The sequence below is a fragment of the Erythrolamprus reginae genome, chromosome 8 (assembly GCF_031021105.1).
Source record: "Erythrolamprus reginae isolate rEryReg1 chromosome 8, rEryReg1.hap1, whole genome shotgun sequence".
Taxonomy (NCBI): Eukaryota; Metazoa; Chordata; class Lepidosauria; order Squamata; family Dipsadidae; genus Erythrolamprus; species Erythrolamprus reginae.
This window is the reverse complement of record NC_091957.1, coordinates 12,257,435-12,276,794: the sequence shown is the minus strand read 5'-3', so window position 1 is coordinate 12,276,794 and position 19,360 is coordinate 12,257,435. Positions and strand designations below refer to the sequence as shown.

General features: G+C 44.7%; 1 protein-coding gene across 4 annotated transcripts in view; it reads left to right on the top strand.

Moving 5' to 3' along the window:
- Positions 1–19,332, top strand: part of SPTAN1 (spectrin alpha, non-erythrocytic 1) — a 119,176-nt gene extending 99,844 nt beyond the window's left edge. For all 4 annotated transcript variants that reach the window (XM_070758862.1, XM_070758861.1, XM_070758860.1 and 1 more), the window contains 7 exons: positions 297–314; positions 9,527–9,581; positions 11,138–11,334; positions 12,140–12,193; positions 14,487–14,633; positions 14,799–14,946; positions 18,965–19,332. In XM_070758862.1, the coding sequence (XP_070614963.1) occupies positions 297–314; positions 9,527–9,581; positions 11,138–11,334; positions 12,140–12,193; positions 14,487–14,633; positions 14,799–14,946; positions 18,965–19,090 (745 nt within the window). In that variant the 3' untranslated portion in view covers positions 19,091–19,332. The remainder of the gene's footprint in view (positions 1–296; positions 315–9,526; positions 9,582–11,137; positions 11,335–12,139; positions 12,194–14,486; positions 14,634–14,798; positions 14,947–18,964) is intronic.
- The last annotated feature ends 28 nt before the right edge of the window (positions 19,333–19,360 follow it).

The window sequence follows — 19,360 nt, the reverse complement described above, 5'->3', positions numbered from 1 at the left end:
TTAAACATGCCTGGGATAAACATATATACATTGTAAGATAAAATACAGGAAATAGCATAAGGGCAGACTAGATGGACCATGAGGTCTTTTTCTGCCGTCAGTCTTCTATGTTTCTATTACTTTATCCTAGAATTTTTAACTGGATGTGTGTTTTTATTTGTTCTGCAACAAACTTGATTTGATGCTGACTTGTGAACTGTGCCTACACCTACTGACGTGCCTTCTTTTTTTGTTCTTCTTTCCTTCTTGCTGTTTTTCTCCCGTGCCACCGCAATCAAAATGGTCCCGCTCTACAGAACCTACCTGCTCGATGGGTCAGTATAAATTTCCCCATATTTAATTTTTTTTAAAAAAAATTCCCCGCCCAACCGCTCTCGCTTCTTCGTGCCATTGCTGTGCTGGAGGCAACTGTGTTAGCAGAGTTCCCCCTGGTTCGGCCATTGATGTCTCGACTCTGCAAGCGGGCCCTTAATCCGACATTTGGGTTTAGGTCACAGGCCTCGAGAAACAAGAGATCCTCCTGCCCCTCTCTACACATGCACACAGACAACCTTTTCCTGTCCACCGTAGTGGCATCGTGGTGTCTTCTGTTTCTTCCTCATTGACCTACTACTTGAGATGCCATCCTGAGCTACCTTCCTCCATTTTATGCCTCTTGATGAACTGAGCATATCCGTCTCCTCGGGGGACACTTGACTCCTTGTCTGGTACACACCGAACCAGACCTCTTGAGGAGGAACCCCTGTATCACCTGAGTTTAGGTTCATTTCCTGTCTCTCTGTTGTCACGACCAGTTTGCTTGTCCATCTTTTAGAGCAGAGGTCTGTAAACCTGGCAGCTTTAAGACTTGTGGACAACTCCCAGAATTCAGTCAGGCGGTAGGGAAAGCAAGTAGGATGCTTGGCTGCATAGCTAGAGGTATAACAAGCAGGAAGAGGGAGATTATGATCCCGCTATATAGAGTGCTGGTGAGACCACATTTGGAATACTGTGTTCAGTTCTGGAGACCTCACCTACAAAAAGACATTGACAAAATTGAACGGGTCCAAAAACGGGCTACAAGAATGGTGGAAGGTCTTAAGCATAAAACGTATCAGGAAAGACTTCATGAACTCAATCTGTATAGTCTGGAGGACAGAAGGAAAAGGGGGGACATGATCGAAACATTTAAATATATTAAAGGGTTAAATAAGGTCCAGGAGGGAAGTGTTTTTAATAGGAAAGTGAACACAAGAACGAGGGGACACAATCTGAAGTTAGTTGGGGGAAAGATCAAAAGCAACATGAGAAAATATTATTTTACTGAAAGAGTAGTAGATCCTTGGAACAAACTTCCAGCAGACGTGGTAGATAAATCCACAGTAACTGAATTTAAACATGCCTGGGATAAACATATATCCATTGTAAGATAAAACACAGGAAATAGTATAAGGGCAGACTAGATGGACCATGAGGTCTTTTTCTGCCGTCAGTCTTCTATGTTTCTATGTTAATTCTCTGGGAGTTGAAGTTCACAAATCTTGAAAGTTGCCAGGTTTGGGGACCCCTGTTCTACAGGATGGTGGGTTTGACTCTTTTTAAGTGATTTATTCCCTTTCTGCCACCATGGAAATAAAAGACACCATAGCTCGGGGGTGTCGAAACACAATTTCATTAGGGGCCGCTGGTCTGGGGTGGGCATGGCCACCATGATGCCACTTGCGTTGTGGGGGGCCGCCTGTGGAGGCCCAAGCACTTTGCCAGCGAAAACAGCTCACGAGCTCCACTTTTGGCTGTGACAGCCTCCTGCAACCCTCTACCGGTGAAAACGGGGCCGTGAGTGGCCCTTGCGAGCTCTGTTTTCGCTGGTAAAGGCATCGCGGTCCGGTCTTTCGCTATATCCAGGGTGGCCCCTCTAGCCAGGTTTAAGCCACCCTGTGGGCCGCATTCCGAGTCTTGAAACCCCTGCCGTAGCTCCTTGGGCTTCTTCCGGTGTTAAGGAGCTGGTCCTCCCTCTCCAGTGAGATCACGACTACGACATCCCACCCCCGTTTTCCACTTTGTTTTGCACATTGTGGACTGTGGCTTCTGGTGCCCCAAAGGTTTGGCCTCTGATTGTGTTGAGCTGCTTCTCTTAGCAGTACAAACCACGATTTGGCACCAAACCGGAATTCGGATGACAGAATGGGAGGAAACGGACGGGGAGAGTAGAAGCGCACAGACTCAACAACCGAATGGCCAAATTGTGACTGCGTTATGATATATACCTTTCTTGTTGTGTTCCTTGTTTTTTTTCCCCACCCTACCCACCTTCCTTTGTCTCCCTCGCACATGCACGAAAGAAAGATGTTGTGGCTGCCCCTTGAATCCTAATCAGTCGAGGGACAAAAATGCAACCTAGGGGAGGGGTCAGCAACCTTAAACACTCCAAAGAACCACAAAGGCCCCAAACCAGTGATTGCAAACCTTTTTTTCCCCTCGGTTGCCGAAAGAGCATCTGTGTGCGCTATCGTGCATGCGCGAGTGCCCACGCCCATAATGCAATGGTTGGGGAGGACAAAAACAGCTTCCCGTACCCCATGGAGGCCCTCTGGAAACCGAAACTGCCTGTTTTCCAAGTTCTGGTGGGCCCAGTAGGCTCATGTTTCACCCTCCCCAAGCTCCAAAGGCTTCCTTGGAGCCGAGGGAGGATAAAAACGCCCTCCCCCTGGAGGTTCTTTGGAAGTCAAAAATGCTCTCCCAGAGCCTCTGTGAAAGCCAAAAATCAGCTGGCTGGCACATACATGCATGTTGGAGCTGAGCTAGGGCAATGGCTCGCGTGCCAGCAGATACGGCTCCACATGCCACCTGTGGCACCCTTGCCACAGATTCACCATCACTGGCCTAAATGGAAGCCCCCCCCTAAATTCTGGAGACAGCCAGAAGTCCAGTGACCCCACCCCAGAATCTCCTCTTAGCATCTTTTTTCCTCTGCCTGTCCTAACCGAAATCCCTATCAATTGTGGAACCGACCGGTGACAGTGAGCCGCAGCAGAAGGTTGAAAGAGCCACGTGGGGCTCCGAAGCCACCGGTTGCTGACCCCTGACCTAGGGTCTCTCCTACATGCATGCAGATAAGCCTTTTAGCCTCTCCGGGTTCAAAGCAGCAGGCAAGGAGTCAGGATCGAGGGCCGCAGAGACGCTTTGGGAGGATCGGCAGCGCAAACAGCCACATCTCTTGCAGCTCACGACAACGGCCACATCCATTTCTAAGGGGAAACCAGACCGCAGCCCCATAGATTAGCAGGGAACGCCAGGCAAAACCCCTCCCATTTGCTAGAGTAACCAGGGTCCGCAAACTTGGCAACTTTTAAGACTTGTGGACTTCAACTCCCAGAATTCTCCAGCCAGCATAGCTGACCCTCACTTAGATCAGTGTTTCCCAACCTTGGCAACTTGAAGATATCTGGACTTCAACTCCCAGAATTCCCCAGCCAGAATTCACTGGCTGGGGAATTCTGGGAGTTGAAGTCCAAATATCTTCAAGTTGCCAAGGTTGGGAAACACTGATTTAGATGACCTTTCTGGCCTCTTCCAACTCTATCATTCATGGCTGGCTGGAGAATTCTGGGAGTTGAAGTCCACGAGTCTTAAAGTTGCCAGGTTTGCAGAGCTCTGCGCTAGACCAAATGTTTGAGTGCATGAAGAGAAACGCGTGTTAAACTTGGTCAAGACTTGTAAGCCACATGTTCCTCTGTGTGTGTGTGTCTGTGTTTGTGTGTTTGTGCACTCGCGTGTTCTCTCTCCATGTTCTCCCTTCTCCTGTTTTGGAATTTCACACGGTTTCTTTCCTTTGAATAGCATAGCCTATCGTCGTGTCGTTCGGGTCTATCAGTATGAAGTTGGGGATGATCTGTCTGGAAGGTTTTTCTCCTTTTTTTCTTACCTCGCTGTGTTTATTTTTATTTTTTCCTTTTCTTTCTTTTTTTAACTGCACACTCCTAATTCCCCCCCGAGGCTCGGCTTACATTTTATCTTATTCTTTTTTTTTCTTTTCCCCTCCCCGAACTAACCGGTCACTACTGTGAGATGCTCTTGGCGGGGGAGAACGGCGGGTGGGTTGTGGGAGCGGGGGCTCCCTCCCCCTTAAGCACCACGTAGCTGCTTTGTCATCACTTACCTGCCACGCTGACGGCTTAACCCCCTTGCAAGCGAGACTCACCCCCCCCTTAAAAAAACCAAGCCTCCCTTCTCTTAAGCCCCCAGGAATTTTAGAACCTGTGCAAAATGAAAAGTCCCCCCACCCGCCCCCCATGTTGCAGAAGGGCAGGTATGGGTGTGGGTGTGGGGTGAGGGTTTACCTGCCCTCAGATTTTCCCAGCCGATAATCTCTACTTCCCAGGGGCACCGACAAAGCGAAGCTTGCCCGCACAGTAGCCGAAATATGTTTTTGTGCGCACCAAGTGCCCGTTGTGTGTTTTTTCCCCCACTGCCTATGTTTGCAGGACAGGGCTCTCGCTTCAAAGTGAACCAAAAAACTGGCTGGCCTTGGAAACTCTTGTTCATCTTGCCAAGTTTTAATGCTTTGGGATTTAATCTGGATTTATTTATTTGATTTACTTATTTTATTTGTTGAGTTTATATGTTGCCCAACACCCTCAGGACTCTGGAGAAGGGAGAGATTTTCACCCCTCCCCTCTGCTAATTTGGGCTTTGGTTGGTTTCCAAATACAGTTATGTATTGATTTACTACCCTGTCGTCCCGTCCCCCCCCCCCGTCCCTCCCTAAATAAGACCTCCCCTGATAAATAAGCCCAATCAGGCTTTTGAGTGCATGGCAATAAGGCCAAGCACTTATTTCAAGGTTCTATAAATTTTCGTAGATTTTCACGGGTATATGTATGTAGATTGTTCTGAGTTCGGGTTTTGCCCCATGTAATATTTTGAGTGTCTATGCGATGTTTCGGTGAAATCACATTCACCATCATCAGACTGAAGTTATAAGCTTCGTGCTGCTGTAAATATAGTTATATTTATATAGTTATATATAACTATATTTACAGCAGCACGAAGCTTATAACTTCAGCCTGATGATGGTGAATGTGATTTCACCGAAATGTTGCATAGACACTCAAAAAAAAAATAAAGGGAACACTCAAATAACACATCCTAGATCTGACTGAATGAAATAGTCTCATTGAATACTGTCAATCAGTGTTGCTTCCTAAGTGGACAGTTTGATTTCGCATTAGTTTGATTTACTTGGAGTTATATTGTTTAAGTGTTCCCTTTATTTTTTTGAGCAGTGTAAAAGACAGGATCTTATTTTCGGGGAAACACGGTAGATGATAGATAAAAAGAAAGATTGATAGATAGTGATATAATAGAGATAGAAATAGAAAGAAACCGATAGATATAGATAGATATTTAGATGATATAAATCAGTGATAGGTAGGTAGGTAGGTAGGTAGGTAGGTAGTTAGATAGATAGATAGATAGATGATAGATAGATGATAGATGATAGATAGATAGATAGATAGATAGATAGATAGATAGATAGATAGCCTGTTTTCCCCAAAATAAGACATCCCCTGATAAATAAGCCAAATCGGGCGTTTGCGTGCATGGCAATAAAGCCAAGCACTTTATTTTATTTTATTATTATTATTATTATTATTATTATTATTATTATTATTATTATTATTATTATTATTATTATTATTATTATTCATTGGATTTGTATGCTGCCCCTCTCCGTAGACTTTAGTGTTAAAAAAATGTGAGGCAGTCTTATTTTCGGGGAAACACGGTAGATGATAGATGGGTGATAATAATAGATAGATTGATAGATATAGATATAATAGAGATAGAAATAGAAAGAATAGATACAGAGAGATGCATAGAATAGATGATACACAGACAGACAGACAGACAGACAGACAGACATAAAGAAAGATACCCTGTTTCCCCTAAAACAAGACATTCCTTAATTAATAAGCCATATCGGACTTTGGAGTGCATGGCAATAAAGCCAAGTGCTTATTTCAGGGTTAAAATATATATAAAGACAGGGTCTTATTTTTGGGGAAACAAAGTGTAGATGTTTGGGAAGGTGGGGAGAAAAAAATCCTTAAATTGCAGTGGAGCAGCACAAAAGATGGGTCATTTTGGATCAAAAAAGAACCCTGCTGCGGAAGAAGAAAAAATGGCAAAAGAGCAACCCAGAAAATGAATCGTTTTGGGTCACTTTAAAAAGAGCCCTGACTTCAGATGCCCAAGGCATGTTTGCTTTTTCCTTTTGCTTGAAAAGTACCTGCCCCCACCAGGAGGGAGCGTTGCAAACCCGATGGTTTGTGCAAAGGTTTCCCGTCCCCCTAAGTCATGCTGTGTGTGCAAAGCCTCGCTCGAGTCTTGTGCCTCTCATTGACAAGACACCCCCCCACTCATCTCAAGCAATTTACTCTTGGCTTTTGTGTGCGTGTGTGTGCGTGTTTGTGTCAGGCTCAGGGGGGGGGGATGGCTGTGGACCCCCCCTCCCCTCCGGATCGACAAAAAGCCAGCGCTTTAGAATTTGCATGAATGTTATTATTTTTTAAAAAAATATTATTTTCTTTGGGCTGCCCTTAACTTAGGTTTGCGAAATGGGGCTTGAAATTAACCATAGAATCCTAGGACTGGAAAAGGACCTTGGAAGGTCTTCTAATCCACCCCCACCCATCTACCCTCTCCAAAGATTGACACCAGAATTTGGTTCTTGAAAGGATTATTCTTCACGTAGGGAGGAATTCTTCAGAGGAATCATTGAGTCTGTCATCTGCACCTCTATCACTGTCTGGTTTGGTGCTGCAACCCAACAGGACCGACACAGACTTCAGAGGAGAATCAGAACTGCAGAAAAAACAATGGCTGCCAACCTGCCTTCCATTGAGGACCTGTATACTGCACGAGTCAAAAAGAGGGCGGGGAAAATATTTACTGACCCCTCACATCCTGGACACAAATTGTTTCAACTCCTACCCTCAAAACGTCGCTACAGAGCACTGCACACCAAGACAACTAGACACAAGAACAGTTTTTTTCCGAACGCCATCACTCTACTAAACAAATAATTCCCTCAACACTGTCAGACTTTCTACTAAATCTGCACTTCTATTCTACTAGTTTTTCTCATCATTCCTTTCACCCATTTCCTCCCATGTTGACTGTATGACTGTAACTTGTTGCTTATATCCTAAGATTTTTATTAATATTGCTTCTTCATTGCTTATTTGACCCCTATGACAATCATTAAGTGTTGTACCACATGATTCTTGACAAATGCATATTTTATTTTATGTACGCTGAGAGCATCTGCACCAAGACAAATTCCTTGTGTGTCCAATCACACTTGGCCAATAAAAATTCTATTCTATTCTATTCTATTCTAATAAAGGAATAGACTAGAATAGAAATTAGAAATAGAATAGAAATTAGGAATAGAATAGAATAGAATAGAATGCAATGCAATATCATACAATACAATACAAATTAGGAAAATGAATGGTATGGAATGGAAGAGAATAGAATAGGAATAAGAATGGAATAGAATAGAATAGAAATTAGGAATAGAATACAATATAATATACAATATAAAATACAATATAAAAGAGCCGGGGTGGCACAGCAGGTAGAGTGCTGTACTGCAGGCCACTGAAGCTGACTGTAGATCCGAAGGTCAGCGGTTCAAACCTCATCACCGGCTCAAGGTTGACTCAGCCTTCCATCCTTCCGAGGTGGGTCAAATGAGGACCCGGATTGTGGGGGCAATAGGCTGGCTCTGTTAAAAAGTGCTATTGCTAACATGTTGTAAGCCGCCCTGAGTCTACGGAGAAGGGCGGCATAAAAATTGAATTAATAAATAAAATAAATAAATAATGCAATGCCAATATCATACAATACAAATTAGGAAAATGAATAGACTAGAATAGAAATTAGGAATACAATAGAATTCTTTATTGGCCAAGAGTGATTGGACACACGAGGAATTTGTCTTGGTGCAGATGCTCTCAGTGTACATAAAAGCAGATATACATTTGTTCAAGAACCATAAGGTACAACACTTAATGATTGTCATAAGGGTCAAATAAGCAATCAGGAAACAATCAATATTAATATCAATTGTAAGGATACAAGCAAAAAGTTACAGTCATACAGTCCTAAGTGGGAGGAGATGGGTGATAGGAACGATTAGAAGACTAATAGAGTTATTAGTGCTGCCGTTTGGGTTCCTTTACCCTCTGCACAAACACAGAACACTGCGTATGCATAGTGAGTAAAAGAACCCACATGGTGGCGGGTGGGCGGAGCCTCGCACTGCCTTTGCGACTGGCTCTCCCACTGACTGACAGGCACGAGTGAACCAGGAGCATTTCACCCCTGATGCATGGATGTACATACACACATGGCCAAGTGCAGAGATCTCCAAGCTTGGGAACTTTAGGACTTGTGGACTTCAATTCCCAGAATTCTCTAGCCAGCTCTGGGAGTTGAAGTCCACAAGTCTTAAGCTTGCCAGGTTTGGGGACCCCTGACCTAATTTGTATACTCTGTAGCCTCTTCTCCTTCACTATACAGTGTTCCCTCAATTTTCACGGGTTCGAACTTCGCGAATAGCCTATACCACGGTTTTTCAAAAAAAATTATTTAAAAAATACTTTGTGGTTTTTTCCCTATACCACGGTTTTTCCCACCCAATGACGTCATATGTCATCGCCAAACTAATAATTTTTGCAAATAAATAACAAAAAGAAATAATTATTGTTAATAAATAATTATGTTTATAAATATCAGGATCACTAAGTGTCTTATTCAATGGTGAGTACCAGTAATAATGGTGAGTAAATGGTTGTTAAGGGAATGGGAAATGGTAATTTAGGGGTTTAAAGTGTTAAGGGAGGGCTTGTGATACTGTCCATAGCCAAAAATGGTGTATTTACTTCCGCATCTCTACTTCGCGGAAATTCGACTTTCGCGGGCGGTCTCGGAACGCATCCCCCACGGAAATCGAGGGAACACTGTATACCTCAAGACGATATTTTAATATCAAGATGAATTTACCCGGATTTTACGTTTCCTTGGGGTGGGAGATTTGTAAACCATTTGGAGACACTGGAATAGTCAGATGAGCAATACCATGGATTGGATTGCATTGACAAATATCCCAAAATTCAGCCTATAAACACCTCACCTTTATCCCTGTTGAAAAACACTAGAGAGGGCTGGGCGTGCCCCTGTGTCTTTGTTTTGTTTCGTGTAGCTTTCTTGTTTGTAATGGTTTGTTTAAAAAAAATCATTTTGTCAGCAACCTAGAGTTGCTAGGCGTTGATTTCGCACCTTAACCAAGACCAGAGTTCCCATTCTCTAGGCTGGTGCCTGCAACCATTCTACCACGCTGCTCCTCAGTGTAATCAGCGCCATGATTTAACTAAAGAGACCCGTCCCTTAAGAGAGACTAGTTGTGGGTTAATTCCGAGCCCCATTTCTCTGGACTAGCTGAAGGACCCCTCTCTCATGCTAAATCTTTCTTCAGGTCTTGCATGGTGGAAGAATCGGGCACGCTGGAGTCTCAGCTGGAAGCAACCAAGGTGGGTGTTTTGATGGAAGGAAACATGGAAGATTCCTATTCAGGGTTGAAATACAGGTAGTCCTGGGCAGTAGCGAAACATATTTTTTTACTGCCAGTTCTGTGGGTGGAGCAGGGTTTGGTGGGCGTGACAGGGGAAGGATACTGCAAAATCTCCATTCCTTCCCCATTCCTGGGGGAAGGATATTGCAGAATTTCCATTCCTTCCCCATTCCTTTGGAAAGGATACTGCAAAATCCCCATTCCCTCCCACTCCTGGGGGAAGGATACTGCAAAATCCCCATTCTCTCTCCGGGAGGGATACTGCAAAATCCCCATTCCCGCCCACTCCTGGGGGAAGGATACTGCAAAATGGGGATTTTGCAGTATCCTTCCCCCGGGAGTGGAGAGGGAATGGGGATTTTGCAGTATCCTTCCCCCGGGAGTAGGCGAGAATGGGGATTTTGCAGTATCCCTCCCGGAGAGAGAATGGGGATTTCCTCCCACTCCTGGGGGAAGGATACTGCAAAATCCCCATTCCCTCCCACTCCCGGGGGAAGGATACTGCAAAATCCCCATTCCCTCTCCGGGGGGGATACTGCAAAATCCCCATTCCCTCTCCGGGAGGGATACTGCAAAATCCCCATTCACTCCCACTCCCGGGGGAAGGATACTGCAAAATCTCCATTCTTCCTCTTCACTCATCTCAGCCTCCCAAGGCAGCTGGGAAATGCCAGACAGCCCTGGTTCTAGCTCTGCGTCTGATGCTGAGCATCCTTCAGTGCCTTCCCCAGGCCCTAGAACTGGCCCAAATTTCTTCCCAATCTACTTATCGTCCAAGTCTGCCGAGCTGGTTGTGGAACTCTGGACGTCCATAAATCTTATAATTTTTTTTTCTCCACCCTTAGACACATACAAAATCACATACCTTCAAATTTCAATACAATAGAATATAATATCAATGACCAAATTCTTAATTAAAATTCTTAATTTATATCTATAACGTTTTGGTATATATTATTTATCTTGTGCTACCTCCTTTTCTAATTTTGTCACTTGGATTTCAAAGATTGTTTTCTGTTCTCATTCAAGTTGAAAATGCTATTAGCTATCAAAATTTCTATTGGCTAATTGCTTTTATCTAATAAATCTATGCCATAGTACTTCAGTCCATTTCTTGTATTCTTACTTATTCATGTCTTTTAACCCTTGTTTTAAAATAACCCCTTTAAGAAGAAAGATCCAAATTCTCTTCAAACAAAAAAATATCAATTCATATCAACTATTTCATGCCTTAAATCTAAGTATAACGATAGGAATACAGTGGAAAAACAAAAATTATTATTAAAAGTTCAAATTACATTATCTTCTTTCTGTACTTATTCATTATATCATCTTTCATTTTAGAAATATATCATTTCAAATTTGCCAAACCCAAATTATAACATATTTTTTCTTTATTTTTCACTGAAAATATCTTCCACTGTCAATCCCAATGTAATAATCTTCCCTAATTTACGTATCTTCTACTGTCAAAGCCAGTGTAATAATCTTCCCTAATCCTCTTTCCCCTTTCAGCGCAAACACCAGGAGATCCGAGCCATGAGAAGCCAGCTGAAGAAAATCGAAGACCTCGGAGCAGCTATGGAGGAGGCCCTGATCCTGGATAACAAGTACACCGAGCACAGCACGGTGGGGCTGGCTCAGCAGTGGGACCAACTGGATCAGCTCGGCATGAGAATGCAGCACAATCTGGAGCAGCAGATACAGGCCAGGTGGGGGCAGCCATCCTGGAATGGGGGTGGGGGGTGGAGGGCAGGTTTTGCAGAGAAATTTTGGGTGTGGGAGGTGGGTGCAGAAATTCTGTCCACTGAGAGAGTGAGGTTTCCTCATTCGGTCTTTTCTGATAAATGAGACGGGTGGATGCTGTTTTTAGTGTCAACCTCTCACCGAGTTGAATACATTTTTCTTTTCTTTTTTTTAGAAAAAAGTTTTATTGAATTTATATACAATTAAAAAAGACAGTACATAATCTGTATTATCTAATTCATATTCTATAAACTTACTTACTTACTTACTTACTTACTTACTTACTTACTTACTTACTTATTTATTTGATTTTTATGCCGCCCTTCTCCTTAGACTCAGGGCGGCATGTTAGCAATAGCACTTCTTTAACAGAGCCAGCCTATTGCCCCCACAATTGGGGTCCTCATTTGACCCACCTCGGAAGGATGGAAGGCTGAGTCAACCTTGAGCCGGCGATGAGATTTGAACCGCTGACCTTCAGATCTACAAGTCAGCTTCAGTGGCCTGCAGTACAGCACTCTACTTGCTGCGCCACCCCGGCTTATAATCTTATATTGTACATTTGTTTTAACACAAACTAACACCTTACACAAAAAGAGGAAGAAAGGAGAAACAAAGAAAAAAAAGAAAATGAAAAACATATAACAGATAACCCACCCGCCCCTTTTTGTCAATCTTGACAGCTAAACCATTTATCATTTGGGTTATTTTACGACGCGATACCAAGTTTTCACTTAGCTTCATGTAAACACATTTTCCTTGTGTTTTCAGAAACACCACCGGTGTCACCGAAGAAGCCCTGAAGGAATTCAGCATGATGTTTAAGTAAGTTTATTTCATTTATTTATGGTTTATATTTATATGCCGCCCAGTGCAACAGGACTCAGGGTAGCTAACGGTAATTGCAAAAACTAAGACAATAAGAAATATAACAATGATAAAACAGCAGTGTTAAAAATGCATTAAAAATCTAAAAGCCATACATACACACAGTCATTCCTAATTCCAGGCCTGCCGGAAAAGCCAGGTCTTAAATGATTTTCCGGAAGGCCGGTACGGTGAAGATAGTACGGCTCTCTAGGGGCAGTTGATTCCAAAGGGTTGGTGTGACCACAAAGAAGGCACTTCCCTGGTGACATTTTTGGCAGATGGGACCTGGAGAAGGCCAACCCTGTGGGCCCTTACTCGTTGCAGTGAGGTATGAGGTGGTCATGTATATAGTCTGGCCTTGAACAACTTAGGTCTTTAAATGTTTGCAGTGGTTTTAGGGTGGTCGTAAGGAGTGGGTTTGCTCCGGGTTCTGCCGATCCTCTAGTGAAGATTCTACATGGTTCGGCGAACCCCAAATCCCACTCCTGACTGGCCACGCCCACCTCCTCCCAGGGATCTCCAGGTGGCCCATTCTGGAGTGCTGGACTTGCACAGAGGCTCGGTGTGGGCAAACAACGGGCCGCACGGAGGCTGTGGAAAGCCGGAAATTGTTCTGTCTGGGTCACTCCGGAAGCTATGACCAACCCAAAAAGATAAGCCAGACACACCGGTTGAATCCAAACACAGTTATATAATGATAAAGAGAAAAGAAGTCAACAGGAAATGTCCTTACAGGTCAGGAAAGCACTGGAACTCCAAATAGATACACGAAAGCCATTGTTCATACAGAAAAACAGGATCCTTAATGCCAAACGAGGCTGTTGAGCTAACAGACACAAACCTCCCACGGGTCTTCAAGACTGCTGGGCCACGAGCCAGGAACAAAAACGCTGAGAGAAAATGCAGATAACACCAACTCCTCTTTGATAACACTCCACACTGCCGAACTGGTTCTCATGCCTTATAAACACTTCCCTGCTAATGAGGACCACACCCAACCCCCAAGTGCTCCTCCTTCAGCGCTGATAATATCTACACAGTTGAGTTCTCCTTTGAGCTATGCGTCTCTGCCGCATACTAATGATAGCTTGTGCTTCGTCATCCAGGGACTCCAGGGACTCCAGAGAATCCAAGCTACTTGCTTGAGATAGCCCTTCCCCAGAGCTCCCAGTCCGTGCTTCATCTTCACTTTCTTGACTGCTGTCTCCACTGTCCGGCTGCAAAGAACTCTCCCCTCCGCTCTCAGACTCCCCCGAGCATGGAGCCAGCAGAGACGCAGCTGGTCTTTGATCTGGCTCAGGCTGAACCACAACAGAAATGGGCCCCTTTCTGGCTTGCGGAGCCCAAGGGAGGCCATTTTCACCCTCCCGGAGGCTCAAGAAAAGCCCAGGGGGGACAAAAAGTAGGCCTCTCAGAGGCTCTAAAGGCTGGAAACATGCTGATTTCTGGATTCTGGAGGGCCTGTGGAGCCTGGGGGAGGCTGTTTTCACCCTCCTAGATGCTTTTGAAAAGCTTCTGGAGCCCAGGGAGGGCAAAAACAGCCCTCCTGGCAAGCTGGAGGCCAACTAAGCCACACCCACTATGGCCACGCCCACCCAGCAACCGGGCAGAGAACCCGTTGCTAAAAAATTTGAAGCTCACCCTTGGCCTGCAAACTTCTGGGTGCCAAAACCCACCCTCTGTCCTGTTTTTAAACTTGAGCCAGATTTACGTTGGAGAAATGCAATGATTCTTAGCCTCATAGCCTACTGCAGTCTAGTTATATGTGTCTAAATCCCAGCAAATCTTTCTGAGTATTAAAACAACATTCAGAGATTCTTTCATAGCCTGTCTTGAAAAGGTTTGGCCAATAAAAGTAGAATAAATCTTAAGGTTGTGCTGAGATGGACAGACTGGCTTTAAGAATAAAAGATGACGAAGACACAGAACAATTCTTGATTTGGAAAAGATTTTATGAGTGGTTAGAGATAATTAGATGAAGAAAGATTATGTATTGAAGCCAAGATGGTTTATGGCTATAAATATGCCAATATATCTAACAGAATTGTAAAGAAAGTTTAGCCAAACTATTTGGGTACATTATTACTATTGTTATCAGCCTTAATTTTTTTTACTATCTTTTCCTTGTTTTTCTTGTGTAGATGGTATACCCTGACAATACGCTGTATTCAAATTATTTATGAATAAAGTTGTAATTTTAAGTTCATTAAATTAAACATTTAAAGCAAAACGAATTCCTTAATCCTAGGCACTTCGACAAGGATAAATCTGGCCGTCTGAACCACCAAGAATTTAAATCCTGCCTGCGCTCCCTGGGTTATGATCTGCCCATGGTGGAGGAAGGCGAACCGGATCCAGAATTCGAGGCTATTCTCGACACGGTTGATCCAAATCGGTAAGAGCTTTCAGAATGCGCGCGCACACACGTCTTTCACTCCAAAGCCATTATGGTAGCGTTTCTCAACATGGCAACTTTAAGGTGGGTGGACTTCAACTCCCAGAATTCCCTCCCTGGTCACCACCTCCAACATTCCCCCTCCCCCTCTTCTTCTTCCCGCAGGGATGGACACGTTTCTCTGCAGGAGTACATGGCCTTCATGATCAGCCGAGAGACGGAGAATGTGAAGTCCAGCGAGGAGATAGAGAGCGCTTTCCGGGCCCTCAGCTCAGAGGGCAAACCCTACGTGACCAAGGAAGAACTCTACCAAGTAAGGGAAGCTTTTTTGGGGTGGGGTGGAAAATTTAGCATCTACTATGTTAACATACAAACATATTAATATGTTTGTGAGTGACATAGGGGAAGGTTTGGTAGGGAAGGTTTGCCTATTTGCCGATGACTCTAAAGTGTGCAATAGGGTTGATATTCCTGGAGGGGTCTGTAATGTGGTAAATGATTTAGCTTTACTAGATAAATGGTCAAAGCAATGGAAACTGCAGTTTAATGTTTCCAAATGTAAAATAATGCACTTGGGGAAAAAGAATCCTCAATCTGAGTATTGCATTGGCAGTTCTGTGTTAGCAAAAACTTCAGAAGAGAAGGATTTAGGGGTAGTGATTTCTGACAATCTCAAAATAGGTGAACATTGCAGTCAAGTGGTAGGAAAAGCAAGTAGGATGCTTGGCTGCATAGCTAGAGGTATAACAAGCAGGAAGAGGGAGATTGTGATCCCCTTATATAGAGCGCTGGTGAGACCACATTGGGAATACTGTGTTCAGTTCTGGAGACCTCACCTACAAAAAGATATTGACAAAATTGAACGGGTCCAAAGACGGGCTACAAGAATGGTGGAAGGTCTTAAGCATAAAACGTATCAGGAAAGACTTAATGAACTCAATCTGTATAGTCTGGAGGACAGAAGGAAAAGGGGGGACATGATCGAAACATTTAAATATGTTAAAGGGTTAAATAAGGTTCAGGAGGGAAATGTTTTTAATAGGAAAGTGAACACAAGAACAAGGGGACACAATCTGAAGTTAGTTGGGGGAAAGATCAAAGGCAACATGAGAAAATATTATTTTACTGAAATAGTAGATCCTTGGAACAAACTTCCAGCAGACGTGGTTGGTAAATCCACAGTAACTGAATTTAAACATGCCTGGGATAAACATATATCCATTGTAAGATAAAATACAGGAAATAGTATAAGGGCAGACTAGATGGACCATGAGGTCTTTTTCTGCTGTCAGTCTTCTATGTTTCTACTAGAGTCATGAAGGTGAACCTATGGCGCATGTGCCACAAGTGGCGTGCGGGACCATATTTGCTGGCACGCAAACCCTTGCCCTAGCTCAGCTCCAGCACGGAGGCTGACCAGTTGATTTTCGGCTCATGCTAAGGCTCTCAGAGGGTGTTTTGGAGAACCTCTGTGGGGTGGGAGAGAGGAATTTCGCTCTCCCCAGCCTCCAAGAAAGCCTCTGGAGCAGGGGGTGGGCAAATAATTTTGCCCAATTTGCATGAGAAATTGGGATGGTTTTAGAGGGCCGGACTAATATTATTCACTCAGTTCTACCCAATACTGTATATAATATACATATGCTATCTTTTCATAAACAAACAGTATTCTCTGATTCTCTGCCCGAGTGTCAGAAGAACAGAGCACTAGTAGCTGCTGCAGGGGACAGGAGAGGAAGCACGTGGTATCTGTGTACCACTCCTGCACTGCTCACAGTTAGGGGATTTTTTTCGGCACTGACCATTCTAAAGATCCAGACCCTGGCCTGACCTTAACACCCAAACCCACTCTACAGACCCCTAATTGTTTGCTTTATAGAAACATAGAAGTCTGACGGCAGAAAAAGACCTCATGGTCCATCTAGTCTGCCCTTATACTATTTTCTGTATTTTATCTTAGGATGGATATATGTTTATCCCAGGCATGTTTAAATTCAGTTACTGTGGATTTATCTACCACGTCTGCTGGAAGTTTGTTCCAAGGATCTACTACTCTTTCAGTAAAATAATATTTTCTCATGTTGCTTTTGATCTTTCCCCCAACTAACTTCAGATTGTGTCCCCTTGTCCTTGTGTTCACTTTCCTATTAAAAACACTTCCCTCCTGGACTTATTTAACCCTTTAATATATTTAAATGTTTCAATCATGTCCCCACTTTTCCTTCTGTCCTCCAGACTATACAGATTGAGTTCATTCAGTCTTTCCTGATACGTTTTATGCTTAAGACCTTCCACCATTCTTGTAGCCCGTCTTTGGACCCGTTGGCAACACGGTGCACCACAGTCACTGCGCTGGAGTGTTTGTGTGGTTTCTGTGCTCAGCCACTCTGGGTAGGAGGTCGGGGTCCGCTGCAGTGCGAGGGTGAAAGAGCTCACCGCGTCTGCCGGGACTCCTCTGGTTCCTGCTTTCTTCATGATTCATCAGGAAAGCAGGAGCCGGAGGAGTCCCGGCAGACGTGGGCGGGCCGATCACAGATAGCAGGTGGGCCAGATGGGGCCCGTGGGCTGCCCCTTGCCCAAGTCTGCTCTAAAGCCTGGAGGGTGTGAAAAACGGGCTTACTAGGCCCACCAGAATTCAGAAAAGGGGGGTGGTGGTTATGCGCACATGCACAGGGGGTGGGGCAGCACAGAGGGTCACTTGCATACGCACAGGGATTTGGGGATCCATGGGAGCATTGAATTATTGTGTGGGCAAGCACACACGTGCGACAAGTTACACATACTTTCAGCACCTGAGGGGAAAATGGTTTGCCATGACTGTGCTAGTGGTAGTCCTAGTAAGACGTAGTGACTCAGTGGCTAAAACACTGAGCTTGTCGATCAGAAATGTCAGCAGTTTAGTTATTTAAATCCCTAACGCCACATAATGGAGTGAGCTCCCGTCATTTGTCCCAGCTTCTGTCAACCCATCAGTTTGAAAGCACGTAAAAAAATGCAAGTATAAAAATAGGGACCACCTTTGGTGAGAAGGTAACAATGCTGTGTTCGACTTTGGCATTGAGTCATGCCGGCCACATGACCACTGAGACGTGTTTGGACAGCGCTGGCTTGTTGTCTCCTACGACCACCACTCCTCTTTTCTCCTATTTATTCCCCAGCCAGGGTGGAGCCATTCAGTGTCCACGTGTGCCTTGCTTCCCGAGTTGACTCCTTGTCCTCCATTGTTCTCCTCTCCTAACAGATCTGCACATATGTGCATCTGGAACAGGCCCCAGCTGTTCCTCCTCACTCATAGCAGCCTCTAAAGGCAGCTGCCTCTCTGGTGGCTGGGAAATGCCAGATGGCCCTGGCTCTGGCTCTGTGTCCGACACAGAGCATCCATCAATCTTCCCAGGCTCCAAAACTGGTCCAGATTCCTCCCCAAATGACTCATCGTCCGAGTCTATCACCGGCTGGTGGCCCCAACAGCTTCTCTAGTGCAGAAACTGGAGAGGCCCACCACAGAAACGTTGAGAGATAAAAAAAATGAATAAGGTAGTAGGAGCATGTCTCTAAGGGATGAAACCATTTCCGATATTATTATTATTATTATTTATTAGATTTGTATGCCGCCCCTCTCCGTAGACTCGGGGCAGCTCACAATAACAAGAACAATGTAAAAAACAAATCTAATAATTTAAAAAACACTAAAAACCCCATTATTAAAAGCAAACACACACACAAACATTCCATGTATAAACTGTATAGGCCCGGGGGAGATGTGTCAGTTCCCCCATGCCTGACGAGAGATGGGTCTTAAGAACTTTACGAAAGGCAAGGAGGGTGGGGGCAATTCTGATCTCTGGGGGGAGTTGGTTCCAAAGGGCCGGGGCCGCCACAGAGAAGGCTCTTCCCCTGGGTCCCGCCAAACGACATTGTTTAGTTGACGGGACCCGGAGAAGGCCAACTCTGTGGGACCTAACTGGTCGCTGGGATTCGTGCGGCAGAAGGCGGTCCCGGAGATATTATGGTCCGGTGCCATGAAGGGCTTTATAGGTCATAACCAACACTTTGAATTGTGACCGGAAACTGATCGGCAACCAATGCAGACTGCGGAGTGTTGGTGTGACATGGGCATATTGTTCGATACTGTCACTGTCCAGGAGGGTATTGTTTCTTCGGTGCTTGCTTAACATTCGTTCCTCCCGCTGAAGAGGTTTGACATTTTCTAGCCAGCCAGGGCAGGCATTGGGTTGTCTGAATACAACGTTTCGAAAGATTTCTCTCTCCTTTTGGCCTTTCCTGACCTCGTTTCTCCAAATCCTCACGGTGCCTTTTGTCTCTTGCCTTTCCAGAATCTGTCCCGGGAACAGGCGGACTACTGCATCTCGCACATGAAGCCCTACATGGACAGCAAAGGCCGAGAGCTTCCCTCCGCCTACGACTACGTCGAATTCACACGCTCCCTCTTTGTGAATTGATCGCCGCACGCTCGCCCCCTGCCCCCCACCCTGGCAATCCCGAGAATGCGCTCGCGCGTCTTCGGCTTCTTCGCTCTTTGCATGTCCTCCCCCCCCTCTCGTGCTCGAAAATCAATCCCCCTGTAATCTTAAAAAAAGGCGTCGCTTAACACCTCCGTCCTTCGGTTGAAGGAAAACAAAGGAACAACAACAACAAAAATATATGTCACAGTGTGTGCTTCAATAAAAGTTGCTAGTCCGAATTGAGGCTTTATTTCATTGCTCCCGAGC